Source organism: Suillus bovinus (assembly GCF_016758785.1).
Source record: "Suillus bovinus strain UH-Sbo-P2 chromosome Unknown EDB93scaffold_4, whole genome shotgun sequence".
NCBI lineage: Eukaryota > Fungi > Basidiomycota > Agaricomycetes > Boletales > Suillaceae > Suillus > Suillus bovinus.
Window position 1 is genome coordinate 571,961 of NW_024542060.1, and position 25,165 is coordinate 597,125.

At 46.9% G+C, this 25,165-nt stretch overlaps 10 protein-coding genes across 10 annotated transcripts; 4 read left to right on the forward strand and 6 right to left on the reverse strand.

Moving 5' to 3' along the window:
* Window positions 1–1,480: 1,480 nt before the first annotated feature.
* Window positions 1,481–1,981, forward strand: EDB93DRAFT_1100323 (uncharacterized protein; the record flags this gene model as incomplete). Its single annotated transcript, XM_041446993.1, has 3 exons — window positions 1,481–1,721; window positions 1,782–1,881; window positions 1,969–1,981. 3 exons carry the CDS (start codon window positions 1,481–1,483, stop codon window positions 1,979–1,981), a joined length of 354 nt encoding a protein of 117 aa, XP_041312415.1.
* Window positions 1,982–3,274: 1,293 nt separating this feature from the next.
* EDB93DRAFT_1119747 (uncharacterized protein) lies at window positions 3,275–4,734 on the reverse strand. The gene is made up of 5 exons (XM_041448464.1): window positions 4,617–4,734; window positions 4,484–4,542; window positions 4,375–4,430; window positions 3,792–4,320; window positions 3,275–3,741 (listed from the first exon to the last, which is right to left on the reverse strand). Exons 3-5 carry the CDS (start codon window positions 4,407–4,409, stop codon window positions 3,481–3,483), a joined length of 825 nt encoding a protein of 274 aa, XP_041312416.1. The 5' UTR covers window positions 4,410–4,430; window positions 4,484–4,542; window positions 4,617–4,734; the 3' UTR covers window positions 3,275–3,480.
* A 398-nt stretch (window positions 4,735–5,132) lies between these two features.
* Window positions 5,133–6,846, reverse strand: EDB93DRAFT_1119760 (uncharacterized protein). Its single transcript, XM_041448465.1, has 6 exons — window positions 6,325–6,846; window positions 6,106–6,259; window positions 5,943–6,051; window positions 5,653–5,796; window positions 5,536–5,604; window positions 5,133–5,475 (listed from the first exon to the last, which is right to left on the reverse strand). Exons 1-6 carry the CDS (start codon window positions 6,420–6,422, stop codon window positions 5,402–5,404), a joined length of 648 nt encoding a protein of 215 aa, XP_041312417.1. The 5' UTR covers window positions 6,423–6,846; the 3' UTR covers window positions 5,133–5,401.
* A 605-nt stretch (window positions 6,847–7,451) lies between these two features.
* EDB93DRAFT_1245913 (uncharacterized protein) lies at window positions 7,452–8,205 on the forward strand (the record flags this gene model as incomplete). Its single annotated transcript, XM_041452374.1, has 3 exons — window positions 7,452–7,559; window positions 7,614–7,907; window positions 7,963–8,205. The coding sequence occupies 3 exons, from the start codon at window positions 7,452–7,454 to the stop codon at window positions 8,203–8,205; spliced, it is 645 nt and encodes a 214-aa protein (XP_041312418.1).
* A 947-nt stretch (window positions 8,206–9,152) lies between these two features.
* Window positions 9,153–9,311, forward strand: EDB93DRAFT_1076435 (uncharacterized protein; the record flags this gene model as incomplete). The annotated part of the gene is made up of 1 exon (XM_041445236.1): window positions 9,153–9,311. The coding sequence occupies one exon, from the start codon at window positions 9,153–9,155 to the stop codon at window positions 9,309–9,311; it is 159 nt and encodes a 52-aa protein (XP_041312419.1).
* A 193-nt stretch (window positions 9,312–9,504) lies between these two features.
* EDB93DRAFT_1290728 (CoA-transferase family III domain-containing protein) lies at window positions 9,505–11,193 on the reverse strand (the record flags this gene model as incomplete). Its single annotated transcript, XM_041454551.1, has 7 exons — window positions 9,505–10,125; window positions 10,179–10,230; window positions 10,276–10,358; window positions 10,406–10,665; window positions 10,721–10,779; window positions 10,830–10,991; window positions 11,039–11,193. 7 exons carry the CDS (start codon window positions 11,191–11,193, stop codon window positions 9,538–9,540), a joined length of 1,359 nt encoding a protein of 452 aa, XP_041312420.1. The 3' UTR covers window positions 9,505–9,537.
* Window positions 11,194–12,303: 1,110 nt separating this feature from the next.
* EDB93DRAFT_561370 (uncharacterized protein) lies at window positions 12,304–13,824 on the reverse strand. Its single transcript, XM_041456723.1, has 5 exons — window positions 13,808–13,824; window positions 13,661–13,758; window positions 13,553–13,608; window positions 13,178–13,504; window positions 12,304–13,112 (listed from the first exon to the last, which is right to left on the reverse strand). The coding sequence occupies exons 2-5, from the start codon at window positions 13,661–13,663 to the stop codon at window positions 12,518–12,520; spliced, it is 981 nt and encodes a 326-aa protein (XP_041312421.1). The 5' UTR covers window positions 13,664–13,758; window positions 13,808–13,824; the 3' UTR covers window positions 12,304–12,517.
* A 5,137-nt stretch (window positions 13,825–18,961) lies between these two features.
* On the reverse strand, window positions 18,962–20,137 carry EDB93DRAFT_561669 (uncharacterized protein). The gene is made up of 4 exons (XM_041456724.1): window positions 19,698–20,137; window positions 19,591–19,652; window positions 19,066–19,543; window positions 18,962–19,008 (listed from the first exon to the last, which is right to left on the reverse strand). Exons 1-3 carry the CDS (start codon window positions 19,767–19,769, stop codon window positions 19,066–19,068), a joined length of 612 nt encoding a protein of 203 aa, XP_041312422.1. The 5' UTR covers window positions 19,770–20,137; the 3' UTR covers window positions 18,962–19,008.
* Window positions 20,138–22,659: 2,522 nt separating this feature from the next.
* EDB93DRAFT_1119816 (uncharacterized protein) lies at window positions 22,660–23,409 on the forward strand. The gene is made up of 2 exons (XM_041448466.1): window positions 22,660–23,097; window positions 23,145–23,409. The coding sequence occupies exons 1-2, from the start codon at window positions 22,889–22,891 to the stop codon at window positions 23,398–23,400; spliced, it is 465 nt and encodes a 154-aa protein (XP_041312423.1). The 5' UTR covers window positions 22,660–22,888; the 3' UTR covers window positions 23,401–23,409.
* Window positions 23,410–23,845: 436 nt separating this feature from the next.
* On the reverse strand, window positions 23,846–24,357 carry EDB93DRAFT_561739 (uncharacterized protein). The gene is made up of 2 exons (XM_041456725.1): window positions 24,135–24,357; window positions 23,846–24,082 (listed from the first exon to the last, which is right to left on the reverse strand). Exons 1-2 carry the CDS (start codon window positions 24,244–24,246, stop codon window positions 23,928–23,930), a joined length of 267 nt encoding a protein of 88 aa, XP_041312424.1. The 5' UTR covers window positions 24,247–24,357; the 3' UTR covers window positions 23,846–23,927.
* Between the last annotated feature and the right edge of the window lie 808 nt (window positions 24,358–25,165).

Genomic DNA, 25,165 nt, shown 5'->3' on the forward strand with positions numbered 1-25,165 from the left:
ATCCGCTGAGTCATTTATTCTTATTGCTACTACTTGCAGGCTCAATAATTCAATGCCGCCTCAATGCACCCAGCAGCTGGCATGACTCCCGCATGGCCCGACCCATCTATGAAAAACTCAGCACACACACACCAGACGGATACTACCTTGTTGCTGACACAGCTTTCCCGCGAGGTACAGATCAAATTTCTGGTCGCATCAAAGCCCCACTCAAGTCAGGACAACGCCTCCCTAATGATCCTGCTGAAAGACAGAAGCTGCTTTCATTTGACCGGCAGCTACTTTCTTTTCATCAAACAGCAGAGTGGGGCATGTGCGCTCTTCAGGGCTCCTTCGGACGTCTTCACATTTCCCTCAATATTAACTTCAGCGAGCAGCGTCATGATCTGCTCGAAGTGTGTGTTCGGCTCAATAATGTACATGTTCGGATGGTAGGAATTAATCAAATACGAAGTGTATACATGCCAATTTGGCAAGAGGATGAGCAGGATAGGATGGTTTGGGCACAATTCGAAGATATGTTCTTTTCACAACAGTGTAGCAATGATCGTGTAGCTCGATTCCACAACACACATACTTAATGCACAGTTTATTACCCATCCTATGCCCAGAAGAGTGTTTTATTCATCCAGTACTACATACTTCATACTACATACTTAGGTACCCCCATCATCTTCTAACTAAGAAAACTTTGCACTGTTGAGAGCGCTCGAATTTTGCACTGTTGAGAGTGTTCGAGTGGTGCTGTTGAGAGCACTTGGGTGGCACTGTTGAGAGCGGCTGAGAGTGGGTTGAGTCGCGCTGTTGAAAGTGCTTGAGTTCTGTTGAGAGCCTAGTCTTCTGCATGAGCAGACAAGACAGACTGAGCCATTGAACAACTCAAAGTAGGTGGAATGTGCTGAGTTGCAGTGCTAGCATGAGTTGGTGAGATTACAACGGATAAGTCGTTTGTGCCAGTACGGGAAGATGTCAGAGTGAATGACACATTGAATTGTGCACTCGAAGAATGGATAGGTGATGCGGAGCGTCTGCGAAGGGTGTGACACCCAGTCTTTGGATCTTCAATGTAATCCTGTTGAGAGAATACATCATGGAGGCTGTCATGATCGAAGTTAACCTCTTCTTCAGCATCAGGTGAGACCCAGATTGTAGATGCTCCCCCATCAATATATTTCATTTCACGGTGTATGTATTGTGGTGGTTAGTGATGTGCAAGGCCCGGCTTCAGGCCGTGGGCCGGGCCCAGCCCAGCCGACTTAGGCCGAGCCTAGCCGGGCCTTAGGGTGTGGCCTATGTAGGCTCAAGGCTTGGCCTCAGGTTTGTTCAAGCCTGGGCCGGGCCTTTGAGCCCTGGCTTTCAGCCAACCAAATCTAGTATCTATGACCTGCGGTGATATCCAAGAAACTGCATAGTTTCTTCAGTCCATACTACAGGATCACCCCTCCTTTTTTGCTGATCGCCTGGCTAACCTTATTTTCCAATGGTGCCACGCATCAACTCCGACACTGAGGAAGCGCCTGCGCCACGTCCTAAACGGGTTGCTGTGCCATCAGCAAAGGTGATTAGTGCGGACAATGCAGCTGATCAAGAGCTTCTTTCCCACAGAATAGCTCATATCGCAAACTGCGCTGCTGTTATCTTGGACCCTACTGACTTAGATGGGGCCGACAATGACAAAATCCAGCTGGTGAGCCCCCATACCAACAAACGGCTCATCAAAGGTAAGTTTTTTTTTAGTTTTATGTGCTTTACTAACTGCAACCCATTGACAATTCCTACAGGACAAAAACAGGTTGCACAAAGTCCTGATGCTGAGGATGTCGACCTTGCACAGCCTCCTGCTTCTGACGAGGACGACTTGGAAGAAGGAGACCCCCTGGTGTCAGTGAAACCACCGAAAAAACGGCAAAAGAAAGGTACATTTATGTTGTCCTCTTATCACGCTAACTCACTAACAAATGATTGTAGTACCCCTACCTAATGCCGATTCAGTCGATGCGGAAGGCTTTCTTACCGATATCAAAGTCACGGGTATCAACGAACCGTCCAAGCCTTGATGAGAGCGGCGCAGTCGTGATATCAACGCACTGTTCTCTGTTCCATATCTCAAGGACACCTCAAGCCACGTGTGCCAAATGAACGGGTCGTTCAATATACAGATGCATTATTTCGGGAGGCCGCAACTCAGTGGCTGATTGATACAGACCAGGTATGTTTGTTTTGAAGTAGGGAAAATCACGTGTCTCACGGAATATCAGCCTATCGAAGCCCTCGAACATCCCGCTTTTCATAACATGGTCAACATTGCAGCCCGTGCAACAAATGGTGTCATCCTACCCGACCGCAGACAGACACGGCATGCAATAATTGACTTGTTTAAACAGAATCTTACAAACCTTCGCAAGAGACTACTGGTATGTGTCATGTTCTGGTTGGTTTTTACTCAAGTTCTCTGGTCTCACTGTACGTTTAGAGTGAGGCTGTCAAAGGCCATGTCAATATCACCTGTGATGGATGGCTGGCCTCCAACACCAACGGCTACTTCGCAGTGACGGGCCATTGGATTGAAGAACAAAGTCTTGGTGTTTGGAAGGTCGAAAGCGCACTTCTCGGCTTCACTCAGTTGAACCACGTGCACAATGGTAAACAGCTTGGTCAAGCACTTTTCAAGGTCGTGAAACATGTCGGTATTGCTCACAAGGTCAGTTCGATTTTTCCGTTGTGTGATTCGTGCAACTAACATTGCTTGCCATTTGTTAGATCGGTTATGTTACCTGCGACAACGCGGCCAATAATGACACCATGATGGAACATTTCAGCAAGCATATTGAAGATGAGACGAAGACAAGGTTTGACCCTAAAAGGCACGTGATGGAGACTTGGACCAGCCTGAGCCTCAGATGGGTGACTTACTGGATGTATTGGGCGAAGAATTGGATGATGAAGAAGTGCAGCGAGATTCTGATGACGAAGATGTATTTGTTCAATCATTAGACATGTTGTAGCACTATTGTGATATGAAGCCAAGGCCTGAGCCCTAAGCCGAGCCTGACCAAGCCTGAGCCGTTGTGGAGGGCCTGGCCTGCAATCTGAAGGAGCCTGAGCCCTATCAAGCTGAGCCATAGCCCCGGCTTTTGAGCCGAGCCGGGCCTTGCACATCACTAGTGGTGGTCGTGGTGTTCATGGCATCGGTCGGTGATCTGGACCTTTCTGCATGAGTCGAGCCATTTCCAACTGCATCTCTAGATGGTCTGCACGACACTCAGCATTAGCACGCTCATGTTCACACTGCAAGAGCTGATCATGAAGAGAATTAATGGTCATGTGCGCATCTCGCAACTGGTTAGACGTAGATACAAGTTGAGTGGTCTGCAAAGTCCGAGCAGCGCGCTTGTCATCTCGAGCGGCTTGAAGGCGAGGATCAAGCAAAGCAGTGATTGAAGTTAGAAGATCGAGACCTGAGGTGCGTGAGGTGCAAGGTCAAGGAGTGGGTGTGCTAACAGAGCGATGGGAAATACTAAGTGCAGGATCCCGTACTTCTGTCTTGACAGAGACCTTTGGTGTCCTGGCTCGCTGAGGTTCATCTTCGTCACTCCCAATATTAATAACTTCATCGGCAAATTCATCATCATCGAGATCATGGGTGCCAGCCTTCTCATTCATGCGGAAGTCGATTTCGTGAGCGCATTCAATGTGAGGAGGGCACTCAGCATCACCAGTTGGCTTCGTAGTGCGAACCAGCTTAAAGTAGAACATCAGTACCAGAGTTCACAGTAGATAAGAGTACATACCTGCTTAAACTTAAGCTCAAGAGATTTTGCAGAACAAGTGGGACGGTCATGGCTATCTGCCCATGCAGCAAACTCTTCCTCAACAGCGAGCCAACCCTTTGTGCCAAGTGGAAGGCAGTTCATGCATGCATCAAGTAGGGCAGCAACATCATCATCATTGTAATTTGGTGTACCTGAAGCACAACCGCCGCAACCCGGTCTTTTCTTGGTTGGTGGTTCAGTTGTGGCGGCCGCCTTCCTCTTGCCTTTAGCTTGGGATGGAACTGCATTGGAACGACGGCTACCAGCAACAGTAGATGGACATTGTGTGAAGGACGGGAACAGAACTTGGTTTTCAATCAAATCATTGTCCTCGCCATCTGATTGCTCAGGTCCATATGGTACTCCGGAGAGCGCACTGTAGGGCTGACCAGGCAAGAACGGAGCTGAATATGAGTTTGATGGCATCACACCATAACCAGGCGGAAGTGGAGGGAGGGGGGGGTATGTGAATGTTTGACCAGCGGGCTGCATAACGAAGAGTTCGAGGCTTTGTAGAAAGTTAGAGAGAGATTGATGATACATATATTGAATGTAGACATACAATTTATATTGCAAAGCGCATTGTGCGTTGCACATGGTGCGGAGTGTAGCATACGCCTGAAACGATCACTGATTAGCGTAAAAGGGAGATCCGGGAGACTTGGACATACGAAAAACATGGTGACAATGCCTATCTTCGCTGCTTCACATGCAAATGCGCCGTAATCACCTAGAAAAATTGTAAATGAAGCTCTTGCATGAATGGGAGCATGCATGGCACAGAGTGATGGAGCACAGACTTACCTGACGTTGCTTGTGCGGTATGACATCGCGGAGACTGAAACGTTGTTTAGAACGACGATCTGAATCTGGAACAGGGTGCGTTTAACGTGCGGAGTTGGAAATCGCTTACGTTTCACAGCGGCTCCTCGGCACATAACGTTTGAATCACATATCTGGAATTCTAAGTCCTACGGGAAGTCATCCAATAAAGAACGAGTTTTCACCCGTACCCTAGACTCCGCGTTCTACCTCTGTCATATTTGACAGTATCATTGAGATTCCCCGAAACAGGTACCCCTCTATGTTGATCGAGCGAATCATTATGTCAATGACCACCACAAGTGGGTGGGTTTGAACTTGGGAGCAAGGCAGAAGATATCACTGGAAGTGTTTATGCTGCAAACCGGCGTTTGTAGTAGTACGCGTAAAGAAGAGACTCTGTTCCAACAAACATCACGTGATAAGTATCATGAAGCGTGTTCCTTGTCAAGGCACGTCCACTCTGAGATCTAGATTTAGTCATAATACAAGTTCATCGTGAATGTCATTTCAAACGTGCTTCTTGTGTTTCCTTAAATGCCAGGACGCGAAGCTAGTCATGTGGGAATTGGTTGAATGCTCGGCCTGGGATTGGTGTAGAGAAAAAACATTGCGCATAGGTCATAGTTTGAAAATTACAGGTGGACCAATTAAGTGAGCGGTAGTAGGAAATCACAGAGCATGAAAGCATGTGCAAACAGCAGTCAGAAGGCATGAGGAAGGACATATAGGCATAGTTATCGGTAGAAAAATCGTCAATCAAATGGTCACCACCCAAGCGCAAGATCCCTCCCAAATTGAGCATATCGACCCAGCGCGCCAGAATAAAATAAGAACAAAACTGCCACGAAGGATATCAGTTGTCGTTGCTGTTGATATAGACTCGCGCTTGTTTTGCTACCTTCGGCCTCCCCGACGTTCTCCTTGACCGATGCTTCTTCGCTGTGCGCCTCCTGCGGCACGTCGGGAACTTGACCTGGGTCAGCACCAGAGTATTCGGGGTAGTAATGAGACACGCTTTCTCCCACTACACCGTTATCGAGTAACTTTGAGAGGCGACCCAGCGTCGCTTCCAAAACGCGTTCAACTGCAGTATTGTACTGCCGTACGATACGTAGGCGGCCTTCGCGTATGTATACAGTATCTTCAGAGGGCGTTGGTTCTATATTGCAAGACGAAAAATAAGCATTGGGGCATGAAACTCCATTAGATACACCAAAAGGTACGTCTTGGAAGGGCGTGTGTGAAACAACGAGTCTCCCTTACGAGGAGCACAGGAAATATGTTTCAAGAGTATCACGGACTCACCGTACATCCAAACGACACCCTTCGAATCAGCCAACACTTTCAAAGCAAGCAGCGACAATCTCCCCTTACACGTCTCCTCAAACGGCTGCATTCTCTCCAGATCGATTGCCTATCACGTCAACCAACATCTTAGTAGACATAGCACCATGCAGGAAACACGCACCGAACACCGCTCCAGGGCCCACTTTGCCTTCACCTTTTTCAAATCGAGCTCACCCGTAGGTTCGAGCGCAAAGTCGTTTTTCAGCGCAGCCCATGGCTCTTTCATTGGGGTTTTACCCGGAGTCCATTCTGGAAGAAGATAAACGCGGACGTGTCTGTTGGCCCATCAAGGTAGCTCAGCAATCGATAGTGATCAAGCGAGGAGATATAGCTCACACACCCAGGTGGACAGGAATATGGGAGTGGACTAGGAGTTTTCCACATGTGCTCCAGATGCTCTTGTGGCGTGCGCACGAATAGAGAGGGACCGTTACCCATGGTGCTGTGAATGAAACCGGCTGCCAGTAGACATCGTACATATAAAGTACTATCGAGCGTTTGTTCCGTGTTGAGAATGTCTTGAAGAGGTTGTGGTGAGATGCATGAAAACAAGAGAGCCAAGGAAACCGGATTTATGTAAAGTTGTACAAGGCCTCAGCAGAGTATAACTTCGAAGGAGAGGTATACTGTAGACGATATTCAGTATAAGCGCCGATTATAAAACAAGGTCACTATAGTAAATTACAACAACGTGCATTTACTCCGCAAGGTGATCATTATCTCCAACCACTATCATAACAGTAGATAGCTAGCAATCATTGAGCGCACCATTTATGGCCAGAGTATGGTAAGAGATGAGATCGATGTTGACTGAGTCTCTCATGAAAATGGTTTCGAAATTCTGAGGTGGTCACCACTCACGAGCGAATCAAGAGGGTCTAGAAGACTTCCTATATTTGGATGTGTTTACAAAAGTAGGCTCGGGTGTGTCTCTTCTAGACTTGTAACCGCCAGGGTCACCAGCCTATGTCTCTTCATCAACGCCACGGTTCAGCATTTATCCAGCGTCATGATCATCGTCTAGTGACACAACTAAGCCTTACCGGCCCTCTGTATCCTATGCCGTATTTCGAGTGAATGGCACAACAGTCGCAAATTCCATCTTGGCGCAGGACGGCTGCGAACGCCGAACAGGGTACTCATTCGGGTCATAATGCACCCGTCATCTGACCGAAGTTTGAGTGCATGTCCTGTGCACACGTAAGTTATACACTCCTATATCTCTCGATGGGGACCACTCGCCTCCCACACGTACGTCTAGAAGCTGGCTTTGCACATGAAGTGTTTGTCAATTGTGGGTCCACCGTGACTCGGATATGTGATTTTCCAATTGTTTTACTGGTGAGGTGCAAAGACTATCCTTTCCTGTGATATCGGAAATAATGAGGCATTCAAGCGTAATATAAAGACCCCCCAGCTGACACTATATTCTGCACGAGTACGACGTGTGGTACTTCTTACTACGAAATGTCATCGTCCTCTAGGGTGTGCTACAGTTACTCACAGACCGCTAGTTGTCGATTCGGCTCCCAGTGCAGGTTTGCACATGACGAAGAGTTCGAAGTCACCAATGATGTAGGTCAATACAACCATTCTTCAGTCTCGCAGACAAGCTAAAACACGCATCAGCGCTCCCAAACATATACGCAGACACCTCTAGATGATTTTTTTGCAACATATCCCAAGTTCACATACAACTCGTCGGCGTCAGCTCCATTGGAGTTTTACCGGATGTGCGACCAGTTTTGCTGGGATAGGGAAGACGAAGAAAGAGAACAAGCTCACAGTGATTTCAAGGACGCCCTTGTTAAACAGTTCAACGAGATATACGGCACGGATGTGAATGATCTCACTTCATGGCGCAATTTGTGTCAGATCGTCCGTGTCTCACCGATTCCTGATACTCTTGATTTATGCCGCGAGGTAGAAGCCCAACTTGTCCCCGTCTGCACTACTGATAAGTTTGGTCACATTTCAGGCGGTCAAAGCCACTCATGTCAATATTGTTGACTTGATCGATACAAAAGTTACCGAGGAGCCAGTGACGATATTTTCTTCGGAGGTGGACCTGAGCGAGTATACTAAAGCGACGGGAAAGTACTTTCCGAGAGATAATGCATATGCTGGTGGTCTCTTGAGATACTTGCTCCGCCGTATCATGAACCCCAGACAAGAGTACGTGTCTAGTCGGAAGACGCAGAGCAAGCGTAGGCGTCACTAGAAACCACTTCCCGATCCTTATGGTATTCTTGCACATATAGGTATCGTTGTAAAGCTTCTAGTCGACTTCGTTTGTGATGCATGAGCACATTACTGGATAACCAATAAACTCATATGGCAATGACTTTCGATGTCTCATTTGTAATCTATGCCAATGGCCGTATGGCCATGTGGTTTTCTAAACCGTAGCTGAATGGTGCGGGAGCTTGTCATGGAAGACGAGCTTATCATTGGGAATGTCGTGGTAAATCACAACAAAGCGATGAACACGTTTCCTTCCTCGCACTCATGTATGTCTGCACCCACTATGCCTCGGGCATAATCGCGACTCTTCCGATATCAACGTCCGCCTCTTACGAACTCTCACCAAGCTAAACGCTTTCAGTGCCATTTGAACATGTAGGTCGAAACAAAGCTGGACAATCTTCATCCCGCCCCCATCAAATTGTCTTTGACCCACTGAACCAGAAGAAAAACGAACTCTTGATCCTGGATTTGGGTGCTGATAAGGTCTAGAGTCTGGAAACTCACCAAACGAAGCGATGGCAGGTAGTCATATTGACTCCGAAGCAGGGGGTGGGCTATGACATGTCGCAGCTCGAGGTGTGTCATTCACTTCAAAGCTTGAAACCTTGTTGCAACAAGAAATCTCCTTTACAAGCTATTGGAACTTACTTTAGAGCTAGATATACACATGTTCTCTCCACTTTCGGTGCCCCATACACCTCTCACATCTTTGTTCACGCTTTCTGCGTTACCGATACCGACTCGGAATACGGCGCCATTACGACGGCAGCGGACATTCTGTTGTTTGAACCCAACGTGCCCGGGAAGAATCTCTGAAACATTCATCTACGCGTCAAATAGATTGAATGACGAGTCATTCAGAAAGTGATACTATTGCAATATTCACTTTTACCGCTGGAGAGGGACGGCCAGAACCGGTGAATGAACTTCAACGAAGTGCGTACGGGGCTAAACCATGTCCAAGGAATGGCGTTTGGAGGTGACGAAGATAAATATTTGGTTGTGGGTGGTGTCGAAGGTGGTGGAGTGAAAGTATTCGAGAGGGCAATTCGAAGGACTCGAAGAAATCGCGAAGCCTGATGCAGGATGTCCTTTCTTGTGGTATTGGGAGATATTGTGAAGTCACAATGTGAACTTGTGGACATTATAAGTCTGTTCGCCAGCTGAGGTGTAAGGTGGTATTTATGGTGTGCCAGCCTATCAGGTCCATGTCAGTTGTACTGCATGCAGTATCCGATCAAACGGGTATATATCGCTGATATAATCATGATGGTAACAGTCGAACCATTAATCGAAGCATATATAATTACACTACAGAAGCTACTGGCTTTACTCCAATGACGCCCATTTCTCTCAACCGGATGATACTTTCAGCGCTTAGCCCTAATTCTCCTTGCAAAATTTCTTCTGTATGTGCACCCAGATCAGGTCCTGCCCATCTGGTCTTCGTGTCGCAGCCTTCGAGCACAGGAAACACTCTCGGCATCTTGACTTTCCATCCCTCTCCCTCCTTGCCAACCTCTACGTCCTCCACTGCTCCTCTGGCCTTTACTTGTTCGCCTTCCACAATCTCTTTCACGCCTACGACGCGTCCGACAGGGACGCCAGCGCCCTCAAGAATGGTCAGAACTTCTTCAGCCTGCCGCTGGCTGGTCCATGCCGAAATAGCTTCTTCGATCTCACCTTGCCGTGCGACGCGATGGTGATTGTGTGCGTACGACGTTCCTATGAGGTCTTCACGACCGATAGCATGCATAAGTCGTGCGTAGAGGGTATCTCCATTTGCACCGATGATTACGTATGTTGGCGAGGTTGGGGTTGATGGTAATGGGAGGCAGGGGTAGGCGTTAGTGGGAACTATGCCAGTCACCGACGAACCTGATGGTCCACGGACCTGTGAAGATGAAAATTGGACGTGATTTAAACGGACGCGCGGTGAGCTCCCACCTTGTCTTTACGATCATACTCCGGAATTATGCCTTCCATCAGGTTCAACATGCTGCAAACTGTCCAGTGGAAGTCGTGAAAAATGGTAGATCTTTACCTCTCCATGATGCTCACATCCACCGTCTCACCACTTTGCTCCCCTCGTGATGCCTTTTTCTGCTTCGACAACAATGCCAGCACCTTGGGAATGTCAGTACATGTACATCCGACATCACTAGGCCTCTCACAGTGCCAAACGCTGCGTGTAAACCAGCTACAGAGTCACCGAGACTGATGTTAGGTCTTATCGGAGGACCCGAAAGCAGTCCGGTATTCGGGTCTGGCTGTCCATTGATAAAACGAAATCCTGACTCGGCTTCACATACGGACGCATATCCTGGTCGTGAAGCCCATGGACCTGTTTGACCATATCCGCTGACACGGGTGAAGATCAGGGAAGGGTTCTCCTTGTGTAAGTCCTGTGGCCCAAGACCCCATTTTTCCAGGGCTGAAGATACCCTTGAGAATAGTGCGGATATACGAACCATGCTGACGCAACTCACTTCCGGGCTTGAAGTTTTCGACTATGACGTCGCTTCTTACAGCCAGCCGTTTCACGATTCTGTAATAGGATATGAAATCGAGATGACGGAACCTTAATCTTCAACGTACTCTCTTCCTTCCTGTTTCCTCAGGTCAATGGCAATGCTCTTCTTGTTTCTCGCAAGGCTTCGAAACCAAGGGCTCGTTCCGTCAATATCAAGTTCGCGCCATACTCGTAGTGGGTCTCCGGTGGAAGGTGGCTCAACTTTGATTATGTCTGCACCAAAATGTCTATTTACAGTCCTGCATGATATCAAGCCGCTCTTTGGAGAACTTACCCCAGCAATTGGCCACAGAATGGGCCAGCAATGAGTTGTCCAAGCTCAAGAACTCGGATTCCTGACAGTGGGAGATTGCCTGAAGGGGCGGATGGCGGCGCGTCTGCAGTAGCGGTAGACATTCTGCGTGCTGAACTAGCCCGCAATTCTGTCATTATGGAATGCGCAAGGTAATGGGAGCCCGAAACTCACTCCTGGTTGGCGATACCATGAGAAATCACACGTCTACTGGAGCTTGACTTAGTGACCTTGAGCGCGCTCGACCAGCTAGGTAGCGTCAGGGCCATGAGTATTTGTCAAGTCTTGATTTTGGGCTTGATTTCGCGCGTTGCAACGTGAGCAAACTACTGACTCGTAATGCGTGAAACCAGGACGTCGACGTTGGTTGAGTGCGGATTCCAAGCGCTTCTCGAAGCGGGCCGCCGCATGGTGTGATTATCATTTACGTAAGCCATGTCCACTTGTTGGTCTACTTCAAAGCTTCATGGACAAACACAGCGCAGCGCTGACTTGCCACGGACATTCAAAATCATCCATACGTTGAACATACGCGTGTTATGTAAAAGGTGAGCCTTCTTCTGCTGAACGATCAATCAAAGTATGCCATAGCACATACTTCGTATGTCCGACTCGAGACGACAAACAAACGTTGGACCCTCGAGGGATGGGGTGCGTATTCGAGGTACCAGATCTAGACGCTCCTGACCAGTTGCTTGGCGAGTTCTGTACGTTACTCAAGAAGAAACGCACTGGGATGGTAAGTTTTCTTCTGGAATGAAGTCGCACGACTCTTTCGATATGTCTTCACGATGAATCTGTACTCATAGTATTTGATTGTCAAATATTCCAGCGGGTCGACGTAAAGATAGTGATTGGCTCTTGTGGGTATAGAGAGAAGGTTCATGGGCATTGGTGGGTTTGATTGTGGATACAGACTCACGTACATCTGCCGCGAGTGATGCATTGACATTGATGCAGTCCGCAATTTCCCTGGATCATATGTACACTACGTCTTCTTCGGTGATAAGCAATCACTCTTCTGATTCAAAAGATCGAGAGAAAGTCCACAGAGAAGGTACCTGGAGCATCAGATGCATCAGGTTTCGACACTAAAAATAATCGCCCAGGTCCCATGATGTGTGATGGTTTCTAGCTAGGTCTGTTACTCGGGTTTTTTTAAATGCAAACGAAACGTTACGACATGTGCCCAGCAGGTACTAAACTTCTTCCAGGTGACACGGACGCTGATATTAAAAACGAGATCAAAACGGATCAACTCTTGATTATAAGGGATACCCTAAAAATATTGATAGACACTATGCAATGTGAGACTAAGTAAACCTATGGCGAACGGTCGATAAGAGCAGGAGCAGGCGGCGACAGCAGACCTAGCTTACACAGCAGAAGAAAGCATAGGGTAGCTAGCAGTGGTACAACAAAAGAGATTGCCAAAATATCAATGCGAAGAGGCGCGGAAGCCTAGTTACTACCCCTCTTCAACCTCAAATGTACCTCGCACGTATGACGCCAGATGCTGTCACGCCGCATGACGTGAACAGTGGGGTCATCACGCTTGTGGTAGTCGCAACCCTCCCAGTGGCATTCAATCTGCGCAATATTTGGTCCAGAAAAATGGACGATTTTGCAATGCAATCTTAATTCTTTCAGTGACCCTGTAAATCCGCAGTGTATAGCGGCGTCATTTAGCCATCGACATGACAAAACGGGAGTTGAGGGATGGCTATGAAGTGAGGGTGGAGGGGGCTGATTTATTGGCGGCTGGTTCGAACGGTAGCTTGGTTGTTCACCATGGATCGCATAGGGTGGCATCACAAATGCAAGTTGTTGTGAAGATTCCGCAGCCTGTGGCGGAGGTATCGCCGGCGTGAACGGCAGGCTTGAGATTCCTGGCTGACTAACGGCATGGGTCTGCCATTGATGATGTCGTGAGTTGTTGTTGTATAGCGAAAAATCGGAGGTGGAAGTATGAGGGTCAAAGACGAAAGGCGTATCATTAATCACGGTATACTGCGAAGAAATGATGGGCCGCGAAGAACGGCCATTTGGATACACCCTGTGTATGAAAGTGGTTATGAGCAAATAGCTATTTGTACGTGGTAAATGTAATGAAGAACATACTTTTGGGGTGGTAATGGGGACGGGTAGCTGCTTCCAATCGCAGGAGAAAAAGAATGCACGATGCTGGCACCTAATGTCGGATTGTGGTACTGGATTCTGTGAAGGGTTGGTATATTGTTATTGAAGCCATAATTCGGAACAAATGGAAGCATATTGATGGTAGTAGAGTGGTCATTTTGCGGTGGGGGTATGGCTAAGGCCTGGGAAAAGGATGCGGAAACGGATAGTGTTGAGTATTGATCCCGTGTGAAGTTATGGCGGTTGTGATCGGTGCTGCTTGACGAATCGCCTGACGTCCATGGGCCAATGGAGGGTCGAGTGCCATGACTGATTACAATCTTAGATGTCTGTAAGGAAGATAAGGAGCAGACTAACACAGGGCTTGATGTCTGATGATCTATTGTGGTTGACTGTGACTTCGCTTTCTCTAACTTTGAAGGGGTCAGTTTAAAAAAATTAGTGTGATGGAGAAGTACATCCTACCATATCGTTAACGTCGAGGAGGCCACTGGTTGAAGGTACGATGAAGGTCGTCGTCGAGGATGTCCTGATGGGGCACGAGTTTATCTGGAATGGGTGTGCTAAATGATAGGATTGTAGCAAGCAATGGTTGCATGGTATATAACCTACCGGTTTCAGGGAAAATTCATCCGGGGGTTTGGGGAGATGGCGTGGGCCCTACGGTCATTAAATAACCACGTTTAAAGGTAGGAGGAAAGGGAATGTACGAGTTAGCCAAAAATATATATATTGCCAGACCATGATAAACCAAGCGGTATGGTGTTGCTTACATAGTGACAAAATATACAGCGATAAGTCCCAAACAAGTTCCGACGATGTGCGACCTATTGATACCTCTCCAATATATCAGCGCAGTAGCCAAGCATGGGCACGAGGACATGAAATATACAATTGCTGTGATCTTATGCCGATAGCCTCAGCGACGGAAGGCATCCATAACAAGTATATCGAAATAATCGTGGACTATACCGTACTTCATTTAGTACATTTGCAATATAATAGGGGATGAATGCCAGCAGGGGTGCATGCCGTATTTGATGTAAGATACACTCGAGGCTAGGAGAAGGCGTCTACAACGGGCAGGTGCGGCCAGCTGTTCAGGGCAGTATCCGAATACTCGAGCGCGAGCAGTCGCCCGCAAAAGGGAGCACGGCGGTAGTCCGAGAATTTAAACACGAGGGTCTATAATAGACAGGTGCAGATAAGTTGTATTAATATTCATTGAACCCAGACAAAATTTACCGGCACACTTTCATTGTAGTACTAGCTATGCCTCTACTGTGGCCCTGCATTTTATGTTGAGCTGGAGTTATAGTCCTGCCACTTACGTTTCCTGAACCTAGGTTGAAGCCCGAAGAAACTGCAAAAAAAAGTTGAATTTCAACTGAGCCTAGCTGTACTGAGTAAGTCACGCCAGTTATCAACGATTAAGTTGTTCCGATACGAGTGTGATGGATGCCACACCTTTGTAACGCCGACCGATATACTGCCAGTAACTTCGTAAGGCTGTCACGCCTTAAAGACCAGCGTCAGTTAGTCGACCATGACATTAATGGCGATGGTCCGAATACCAGTGGAAGGTTTTCATATCCGCAGAACATCCGTTTGTGCGGCCATCGTAGTTGAGTTAATCTCCACATCCGAATCGTTCCTCGCGTCAGTACTAGATCCGAAACTGTGGTTCAACGAGCAATTTTGGAAATACTGTGTCCATGAAACGCATCGAAGTCGGGGTACAAGTGGAGAGTTCTCACTGCCTTCAAGGTTCTGTTGGAAGGAAACATCTAAGCAATTGTGCGGGAAAATCTTATGTCAGCGACAACTTGCAAAGTCTGCTACCATCTGACTCGCCAATGAACGTTTGAACTAGGAATTACTGTACAATAAATACAATAACCGAGCTCGAAAGAAGTCGGGGGAGGTGGTAACTGGTGCGTCAGCGGCGCTATGGCGAGTCAATGATCTGCAACATGAGTTCATTTATTTCCGACTATTGAACAATGTTCTCTGTACGTAGACAGACCGGGAAATTATTTCCTTTCTTGCATGTAGCACTGCCAGCGAGGCCGTCGGATGTGCCACCAATTGTTTCTCTTCCGTCTATTGCCCGCGGCGTGTCCCCATTGAGTCGGAATGTCGTTTCCTATCCCATCTACTATCTACCGCCCCATAAACCACCGTTTGATCTCGAGGAACGGAAGGATTGAAAGGCTTCTGACCGGATAACCCACCGTGTCCCCGGATCTCAAGAACTTTATCAATGACCTATGCCATCATGCTGCCTCTTCAACTTCTCAGCAGCGGAGTTAGCACATCTGACATCGCCTTGAAACCCCAATTTTCCATGGTCATGCAATGATGCAGCCTCTTTCCAAAAGTTCGGTTCGAAAACCACTTCGATGTCAGTTCTCGACTCGGAATGACGCAACACTATCATTTCGGCAACACGACATCCTGTGTTAATGCGGTAAGAACATTTGGCAAACGTACATATGCAGATCAATCTGGATCCATTACACAACGGGACTTCCTGTGCAAAAATGACCGTCTTATTGTTTCCCCTCATGAAGCGGACATGACAACGTTTTTTTTTCCGGTATTCTAACAGGTGGGGATTTGAAATTACCTTTTTTTTTCGCACCAGTCGCCAATTAATCGAGTTTTAATAGCTTAAACAAGTCGAATCAATCCTCGCACTCGGTTCTGGCCGAGTCTTGGTCTGTGCGCATACTTGTCACTGATTGTGACATCAACACCGATTCACTAGGTAAATCGCCCAATTCATCAGCTTGGACTCTGTCCTCCTTCCACTTTCATAGATTTCTTGCGACGACTTTCAGTCTGACGGTCACAACTAACATGACCGCTGCTGCCACTAATTGAAGATCGTGCTCTACAATGATTTCGGCCTGTACGAGAACGGTTCAGGCCTTCTTCGGGCTCCTGGTACAATAATGAATAGTGGTGGGTTTCCTCCGGCTTATCCACCTCACCTCTTTCTCTTTGTCCTCAGGGGGCCACGCCTCTGAAAACCATTTCTAGTCTTCTCGTTCTTGCGATATACACCAGAGTTGCTCTCATTCTTTGGCGTTTCAGGCTCAACTTCTGCTGGTGCGAAGTTGGAATAGAAATGAATTGTGGCGTCTTGGAAGTGTCTTGATCATTTTCACGAATTTTTCTGAAGGTAGTGAGAGGTCTATCGAGCTGAGCATTGCAATGATTTTTTTCATTATGGTCGTGGCTTTTGTTTTGATCTTTTTGTTGAAACGTTGCTTCAGCGCTGACTTGCTCTGCGGCAGCAATCGGATATCGTCGCTCCTCGTCAAGAGTCATTTTTGTAACTCTCGAGCTTCCGATGACCCTCCTCTTGCCCCTCTTTTTCATTATTGTCTGCCATCTCGTTTCGCACGATGCCCACATGTCCCGGTGTTCATCTTATGGCGAATTTATCTCGTTTCACACGATGCCCACATGTCCCAGTGTCCAGTCAGCGTTGGTTCGTTTATACTTACATAGAATGACTCTTGTGATTCTGGGATACCCGCTGATACCTAGGCTATCATTATCTAAATGAACAATGTAAATTAAGGTGTCCCCAAAGCCTGAGCGATATTGGAAGTCGCTCAAGGTTTCTTTGTCGTATGTTTATCCGATAGGTCGTCACCCCATCTCATGTACCTGCTATAATCTTATTAATTTTATCTTGATCAGTGAACTGACAATGTCATGATCTCTGTGTCTGCCAGCGATAGTATGGTTAGTGGAAAAAACAACACTGAATTTTTTCATATCCGTCATATGAGCGCTATAGGTGGTGATTGGCAAAAACAGTATTTGATTCTTAAGATACGTCACTCCCCGCTCATAAGTTTATAGGACTATCGTGTACTTCCCTTCCAGCGTGATCCATAGTTCTAGGCACTTAATCACCACAAAGATACCGCAGGTCTCAGTCCCTTAATTCCGATCCTCGCACTTTAGTGTGTGGAATCCCCAAGACCTCCTAGACTTGCGACTGGCATTATGTCAATCGAAGACAGAATCTGGTACGGCCTTAACCTAATGATGCACGCTACCGCTCGAAGGATCTACCACTACTGTCAACTAAGCTATCATGATAGTGGCAAATACCTGCTTGCACTACTTCCTACTGGAGTAGTACCCCACCCCAAGAGGTCACAAGTGTAGGATTCCACACCACGTCAAGGTGCGAGGATTAGGATTGGGGTGCTACCGTGTTACTTGTGACCTTCAGACAGAAAGTCCTCGGGGTCGTAGATGCTGGGTGTTCAGCGCCTGTGGTCTTCACCGTTACACCGACAGCAATACCAAACCTATGAAACTAGAAGGAGGTCAGAATAACCGACCAAGCTGGTGAATCGGTGATTAGATAGTGACCGGTGCGAAAGGTGACTTCCGATCACCACTTGTTTAACAGACCAGTCGTTCCTTCTGGAAGCTCGAACGATCACCAAAAGACTCGTTGTTGTGCCTGTGCAGCGGATCTATATTGATCTACATACATTTATCAATTGTTACCCATTAACACAGGTATGACAGTTCGACACCTCGAGGAGGCTTGAGGTTGTCAGGCACAATTTTGTATAAATGTTTTGCATGGGATGTCGCCAAGCGCTCGAAGCCATTGAATTCGCACGAATGTTTATTCCATTCGAAGACTGACATTAAAATGGTCTCGAATCAAACATTCATTTGGAAACAGTCCTAAATCTTCCACGCACTTTGGACCAACACTTGACGCACCTTTGAATCGCAAATTTCCACTTTCGAACATGCTGCATGGCTGTCAACCCACCGAGCTCCAAGCCGATGGCTTGTTTCGCCTTGAGTACCTTCGCCAGAGTCATCTGCATCATTCAACAGGATCTGTGGGACCAGAAGATTTGTGCTGTGCAGTGTGCATAGTAGACGAGTGACAGCCTTGCAGACTTCAATTTTCCTGGTACCGCTGATGTGCCGCGGAGATTGAAAGAAATCTCGAAAGTTCTGCTGAATCAGTATCAAGATAGCCAGCCCCATCCGTTGCCCATCCGTCTGGACTCTGGAAGTCAACAAGTGCTGATGTTGACAGCTGGCACGTATCTCATTTATGGCTCCTTGCATTTGACTTCATAATGACGGACGGATGTATAATCCTTAGTGGTTTGTGCAGGCATTAGATCTGGACGTTTGTGTGAGACATTTTCACTCATGCCTGCACATTCTTTTGAATGGACGGACACACTAGTTTGTGAGCTTAGATCGTGAAGGGTTTGAAATTTGGGCACGTTGATCCTTTTCGGTTTTTTTTCTTCATGACGGTCAATAATATAACCAGTGTGCAGCAAGCTCTTGAGTTAGTCAACTGTCTCTGGGGTGTTGGGAAAGTCACGGTTGGAGATATGAGGCGCAAAGGCCATAACTGCCATAATGTGTTAGGCATCAATGCATCATGTCTAATGGAGGGGTAGTTTTTCTCGCGGTGATCTCCGTCCGTTGCAAGGCGGATACCGTGGAGACTCAGATGGGCGCCCGTGGCAGTGGCATCAGTTTCACATCCCTCCGAAAAGCGGAAAACTATGGCATTGCATAAGTTAATACACAAGTCGGTGCAACGTCTTATGACATTGCTAATTTTTTCTCCGTATGGACTGGCAGGTCTAACTGGAAGAGGTTTAGGTAGGCACGAATGGGAATTCTTCAGAAGCTATGCATAAACGAAACAAAGTGGATTTTTGGTAAATGACGAAAGCAAAGAGCGGGTGAGCGATAGCATATCTATTGAACGAGACAGTATGCATGGCTGGAATCTATAAAAATGCGAAAAAAGTGAGATCAAATCCAACATACAAAAGAGTCACGCATGCCTACATGCCCCTCTTCAAAAATAGATGCTTTTCAGATGTATGACGCCATATCGAGTCGCGCCGCATGACATGGACTGTGCGGTCACCGCGCTTGTAGTAAGTGCAATTTTCCCACTGGCATGCAATCGGCACATCTTTGGGGCCAGCAAAATGGCCGGCTCTACAATGCGCCTTTAGCTCTTCTAAAGTTCCTGTAAACATGCAGGGTATGTTTTGGCATACCCATCTGCAACGCAACAGAAGAAGAGGGAAATGGCTTTGCAGCGGGATTGAAATCAGCTGGTTGGTGGACTGTGTTGCAAACACAACTTGTGAGGACTCCGCAGCTGAAGGTGAAGGCGCCATGAGTGGGATCAAATCCGGGCCTAGCGGAGGTGTGGCAAAGCGCTGCAATTGATGGCCATCGTATTGGCTGACGCTGTCACCTTGGTCATAGTTGTGAGTAGTGCTATGAAATTTTTGGGAGTTCTGCCAGTGACTAGTCACGGTATTAGATGGCTTTAGAGAAGAGAAGGAGCAACTTACCTAGAGCTTGACGTTAGGTTTTCCAAGCCTTGACTGGGATATGTCAGTGCATTGAGTGACATCTTCGGAACGATCAATGTGAGGAAGGACCATATAAGAAGTCTTACAATGTTGGTGAGGCTAGGCGTGTTTGATGGATGCGGAATAAACGTCGTCAACAAGGATGTCCTCGTCATCATCAGGGAGTTGGCTTGGCATGGTTTTACTGCAAGGAGGGATGAGGCAAACGAATGTCGTTAGATCTACAGGTGCCTGGTATTTATGAAGAAATCCGTGTTTGAAGAACCACGCGTGAATATACACTCCTCAGTCTTTAATCGCCGTGCACGGGGCACGACATTGTCGCTGAATGGAAAATATATCATGGCCGAGCGAGCAACGGCGATGTGGTCTAGATTTGATGCAAAAATCTTCAAAGTGATCTGATGATCAAAATGTGGCTTGATAGTGATTGCCGTGATATACTTCCTCCAAAGGCCTAAAAAAACTAAATGCCGCTTCCTGAGTCATTACTTTGCTGGAACAAAAGAAGAATTACGGACGATCCTTCCCACAGTGATCGAACACAAGGCCTCCGTGAATATTGATCGTTCTGACAGAGATCGATAAAAATCAACAGGACGGACACTGAAAAACACATCTGACGACTAGGCATACCTTGTTCGTTGTGCCTAAGCTTGCAGGGAATTGTTAACATTGTTCTGTTCCATATATATACGACTCGTAGCGACACCGGTCGACACTATTTCGAGTCGATGGAACATGCAGGGAAGTTGCTATGTTTTTATTTGGCTTGTTGCCAAGGTTATTCCTGAAGTCTTAGGCTCCGCCTTCAGAGCCTAAGTATATAACGAGATTTTGAATTCTATCCGTCGGCGCCAAAGTTAGGACTAGTGGGTTAGGGACTCAATGCAGGGAAGGTTATTTTCTCGTGTGACTCCCTCGGCCAAGCATCGCATGTGAGCGGTTTTAGGATGAGGAATGAGCACTGGAATTATGGAATAAGGATGAATGAAGATCGTGCACGAACGTGCACAACGTAACTCACCTAAGCTCTGTCAAATTCATCTCCACCGCCTCCTGTTGACTCGATCGATACAATACCTCAAAGTACCCACATATGTCGTGACACTCCATTTCTCAGACCCTGTTTGTCTGACAGCGGAGAAAATGAAAGTACAAACAAAAACAAAAATAGTGCCCTCACGATACAGGAAACACAAAAATAAATGTCCGGGAGGGATGGAACTCGGTGCACTGGGCCATAGAAGGTCTCGTTTACGGCAGAATTTGTAGATGGCTGTCAGAACTTGTCTAGAAAAAGTATTTATCAGGGAATACGTGCTGTAGCAATACTTATTTGGGTAATAAGCATACTTGCAGTCCATGGAGCAATCTGGTGAAATAAATTGTGGTGCTAGAAAGCTAGCGTAAAATATTGTCAAAGTGTAGTCAAAACCATCGGATTTGTACGAGATATTAGAAGCTCCCAACGAGTGTGCCACGGATGACGCACAGAAGTCCAGAATTATGTCAAACGTGCTCCGGCAATGTCCATTTCTTTCGGCAGAATCCGAGACCGACGTCTTGGGTTGCGAAGAGACGGAGGAAGCCAAGAAACGGGAACAGGCCAATGAGGTCTCGCCTACAACGTGTTTCTACCAGCCTAGTATGTACGAGCTTCACTCGGAGTGGCGGTCGAGAAAGCGAAGATATTTTGAGACCATGCGTGAAAGGAACGCATATGCGAAATGACAACGACAGACAGCGTCGTGATACTGGATTTCTAGTCACATCAGCTCGGCGTGGTCAATGCATAATGCCAGTGCCAGGCGCCCAGGCAGCTTTGACGCAACTTTGACGGTTCAGTTTTACAGATCACATGCATGCTTGGCTGGTCATTGCGGTTGACGTTAACGTGACTATTTTCCTGCAAACGCACCCGTGGGACAGTATTAGTCAGTGGGAGAATTATCTAATCTAATGCTCCATCGTACCGATTCGTACGATACTTAGCATTGTTAGCAAGCATTTTGGCTTTTTTCAATCGCTTTCATCGCTAGATAGACACCAGAACAGACGGCATGTGAGATTGTATTTTCTGTTTTGTTTTGATGAATCATTGCTCATGCTTTTTCAGGGTTTTTCTTACAAAGACTCCTTGCCGTTTGGCTCGCGTTCTCGAGGAGGGACAGTGTCCTCCCTGCGACGAGCCTCATTATGTGACTCACTATCCTCATTTTTATGATGCCCTCTATTATCCACAATATCATCCTGCCATTTCGAAAAATTTTGCGCTTGGTTGAAAACCTGTCTCAAAACTCATCCTTTGTCTTGTCTGGCCTGCCGTCGTTTGGATTTCCTTGGTTGTGTTTCGTATGACGGTGTTTGTATAACTATAAGCCAACGTCAAGTGTCGTTGTCGATGGCACCTAGTGAGTGTTCCGGCGCGGCTTACCGTCATTGTGATATCATGCGCAAGCTTGCCTCCAGTGACGCTCTCTCTGTTGAGCAACATATGTCTTCCAGACTGTGTCTATCCAAGATGGTTCTACTACGACGAAGAGCTCCTGGAGCAGCAATTGTCAGCCCTCTTGAACAGTGTCCTGGTTGAGTGCGTTTCACATCTTTTAAAATCACGAATTAATTCGAAAGCGGGCCGTGTTCGCGCATTGCTATCTCACGTTGTTACTACTTGACAACAGCTTGTGTTCTAGTGAATACCAACTACGAACGTTGTTTCCCTTTGCTTCGACGGATCCAGTTGGTAGCCAGTTACTCGTGCCTAGGCTGGCGAGGTATTTCAGTGATACATACAGAAAAGATGTTTTTGTAGCTCTATGTCGACTGCCGCCGCCACAAGTATGGAACCCCTCGATGTACCGATGATCAGTTGGTTGGCTCTTCCGCTTACAGAATTGGTTCAGAGGCTTCATAAGTTGACTGTTGATGAGTTTTTGGTTTGTATTTGTGGTCTACCTGCAAAGGGGCATCCGATAATACACGGCCGATCACGTCGGAAAACTTGCAATGGTCTCGCCGTTCATATTCAAGATCGAGTGACTTATTTGCAGTGTGTTGGTCTGAGTGTGGTGTGTGATATCTTGCTCTGTTACTTACCACAATCTCAGCCTTGTGGTCAAACAGATGAACATTATATTTTGCAGATCCTGTTGTATGAATATGGACCTACCATAGTGGACCGGCTCGGTCATCAAGTCCTTTCGCAGTCTGAACAATGCAAACTAATACGGCATGAGCGAAAGATCGGGTTGGCGAATTTCAAAAGGTACTGATCATGCGCACGTTAGGTCGCCGGTGGTGCATTTGCGACCTCGAGGATTCAAAGAGACGGTATTCTGCCTTGTTGAATACATACGATCTGCGTGGCACATGGGTTCAGTCCCCAGACGTCCGAGATGAACATGGTGTTGGTATCCATGTAGGCGACTACAAGACCAAACTTGAAGAGGGAGCCATCGTCGAGCTAGAGGTGATCTTAAAACTGTAAGCTTTTGGTTATTCACAAGGTTCGCTATTCTGACATTTCACAGATGGACTATCAAACCACGCAACAATCCTATCAACCCCCATGATGCCCAGGGGTCTCGCGTGTATCAGATCATGCTCCAGCACATGCAGCTTCTGCTATGTGCTAAATATATGCAGACCGCTTTCGTGGACTCACTAAGCGCTAAGGAAGGGAAAAGAAGGGCCGTGGACGAGGCAGTTGACCAGTCGCCATCTAAAAAAGGTTTCTTTACCACTATGCTTGAAGATGACGAGCCGGAGTACGATATGATCGAGTAGATTCGAGCTGTCTTTTTTTTGGTGTATATTTGTCTTGGCTCGAAAGTATATGCGTCCAATGTCGTTGTATTACAAATCATATGTTTTCTTGGTGTCTTCATGCGGAGTCGGGGAATGGCGCTGCAGAGCGCCGCTACGATATGGCATTGTTGATGCTTGTTTATGTGTTTACCGACCAGTCAAGAGATACTTGCACATGTTCTCCTCACAGACTCCCTTTCATATTTGGATCGATTGCTACGCGATCAGTCCTATCCGATGTTATTCTCTGCAGTACAGTAGACTGTTTTTGTGCAGCGGGTTTGGGCAATCCCTCGTGATATTTCTCTACTATCTTGAGAAGGATCAATACAGATGTCTGTAAACTCGGGGCTACTATTGAATATCCGTAGATCCGAAAGGCTGGAGATTATCCACAACTATAGTCTACAACTGAGAATCTTTCAAAAGTTCACGCCCTCTTGTGAGCAACATTAATACTCGAGCTCGAAGGGCAGTAGGGAAAGACAGGCTCACTTTACTTCTGGTCAGTAGTGACACTTGGCGTCATTAGCAGTGGCCTTACAGCAATCTACGCAGGGACACTGCGTGTAGGCTATAATTTTTCCGACTTGTCCGCAGACAAACGCGTAATCCCTCCCATTGTTAAAGCCGTTGAGGCCTGATCCGCACTGATATGTATCTGTGGATAATCGTAAGTACGCAGCCTGCACGTAGACCGCAAAAGTGCTTACTATTGGGCTTGCAGGGTTTACCATGCGGTGTTGTATTTGAATCAGACGCGATAGCTATGCCTGCCATCGCTGCGGCAGATATGACAATTGTGGTGAGCGAAGTGAATTTCATGGTTGATAGTGTTTTCTGGGTCGCATAGGTTGGCTTTTATACGCGATCAGAGTAAGGTAACAAACGCTTTCACGCGCTTGCATCGCCGGATGTTCGGGAATGAAACAGATGCCAGCTCATGCTTTGTTGCTTCTAGTTCATTCGTTTGGTGCGGGCATAGGGAAGGGCTCGGTGAAATTCAATCGATAAAAATGACTTGGCCGCAATTTTATCGCTGGTTAAAATGCGCCTGCTTTTTTATTCATTCGAAATGAATTCATTTGTCATTTTTTCTTGGGTTCTTGAATTGTTCAGGACGCGGCGCCACGGCGGGCGTACAGACTATGTGCAAAGCTATTGCTAGGTGTTTCTCAGAACTGTCTTTGCTCAACAATTATTCAAATCCAATCAGCCTAGTTTCTAACAGGACTCTGTCGATCTAAGATTTCTATTTCTTTGTTTTTGGTCCCTCCTCCCTCAGAAACAAGTAAAAGGCAGTGAATTTTGCCTGGCCCTGCATGACTTATGGATAGCTTCTTGCCGTAGGCTAAATAATCCAGACTGTCACACACCAGAGCGCTAAAATAATTACGAAAATCATCATTCGATGAGCCTATACTTCATGATGTAGGATGATCTATGCCGCGGACTTGTACGTAGTCAATCCGGAAGATCCACTACATCTGCCACAATGGCCGCTGGATGATCGAACAATTCAATTTCTGGAGAATGAAGCAGAGTTGCTGGAAGATGACAACAAAGCTGCTCTGGCTGCAGCTGTCCTTGGCATTGAGCTGGCTATATGATATCTTTGCTGTCTGCAGATAGGAGCCTTTCGAACCCATGGAAAGATACCCCGTCCCATTTTCCACCCAGAACGATCAAGCATTACGACAATGAGGTTTGGATACATAGATTATACCCTATATAGATATGTTTT

Coding starts and splice junctions, on each gene's coding strand:
- EDB93DRAFT_1119747 (XM_041448464.1), bottom strand. CDS start 4,409: ATGTGCAACGCACAATGCGCTTTGCAATATAAATT. Junction 4,321..4,374: donor TGCGCTTTGCAATATAAATT/GTATGTCTACAT, acceptor CTTTCTACAAAG/CCTCGAACTCTTCGTTATGC. Junction 3,742..3,791: donor TTGAGCTTAAGTTTAAGCAG/GTATGTACTCTT, acceptor TTCTACTTTAAG/CTGGTTCGCACTACGAAGCC.
- EDB93DRAFT_1119760 (XM_041448465.1), bottom strand. CDS start 6,422: ATGGGTAACGGTCCCTCTCTATTCGTGCGCACGCCACAAGAGCATCTG. Junction 5,797..5,942: donor GGGTGTCGTTTGGATGTACG/GTGAGTCCGTGA, acceptor CTTGCAATATAG/AACCAACGCCCTCTGAAGAT. Junction 5,476..5,535: donor GAACGTCGGGGAGGCCGAAG/GTAGCAAAACAA, acceptor CCTTCGTGGCAG/TTTTGTTCTTATTTTATTCT.
- EDB93DRAFT_1119816 (XM_041448466.1), top strand. CDS start 22,889: ATGCGCACGTTAGGTCGCCGGTGGTGCATTTGCGACCTCGAGGATTCA. Junction 23,098..23,144: donor CTAGAGGTGATCTTAAAACT/GTAAGCTTTTGG, acceptor GACATTTCACAG/ATGGACTATCAAACCACGCA.
- EDB93DRAFT_561669 (XM_041456724.1), bottom strand. CDS start 19,769: ATGATGACGAGGACATCCTTGTTGACGACGTTTATTCCGCATCCATCA. Junction 19,653..19,697: donor CGCCTAGCCTCACCAACATT/GTAAGACTTCTT, acceptor ATCGTTCCGAAG/ATGTCACTCAATGCACTGAC. Junction 19,544..19,590: donor AACCTAACGTCAAGCTCTAG/GTAAGTTGCTCC, acceptor TACCGTGACTAG/TCACTGGCAGAACTCCCAAA.
- EDB93DRAFT_561739 (XM_041456725.1), bottom strand. CDS start 24,246: ATGAAATTCACTTCGCTCACCACAATTGTCATATCTGCCGCAGCGATG. Junction 24,083..24,134: donor TAAACCCTGCAAGCCCAATA/GTAAGCACTTTT, acceptor GATTATCCACAG/ATACATATCAGTGCGGATCA.
- EDB93DRAFT_561370 (XM_041456723.1), bottom strand. Junction 13,505..13,552: donor CATCAGACATCAAGCCCTGT/GTTAGTCTGCTC, acceptor GATTGTAATCAG/TCATGGCACTCGACCCTCCA. Junction 13,113..13,177: donor TCCCCATTACCACCCCAAAA/GTATGTTCTTCA, acceptor TTTCATACACAG/GGTGTATCCAAATGGCCGTT.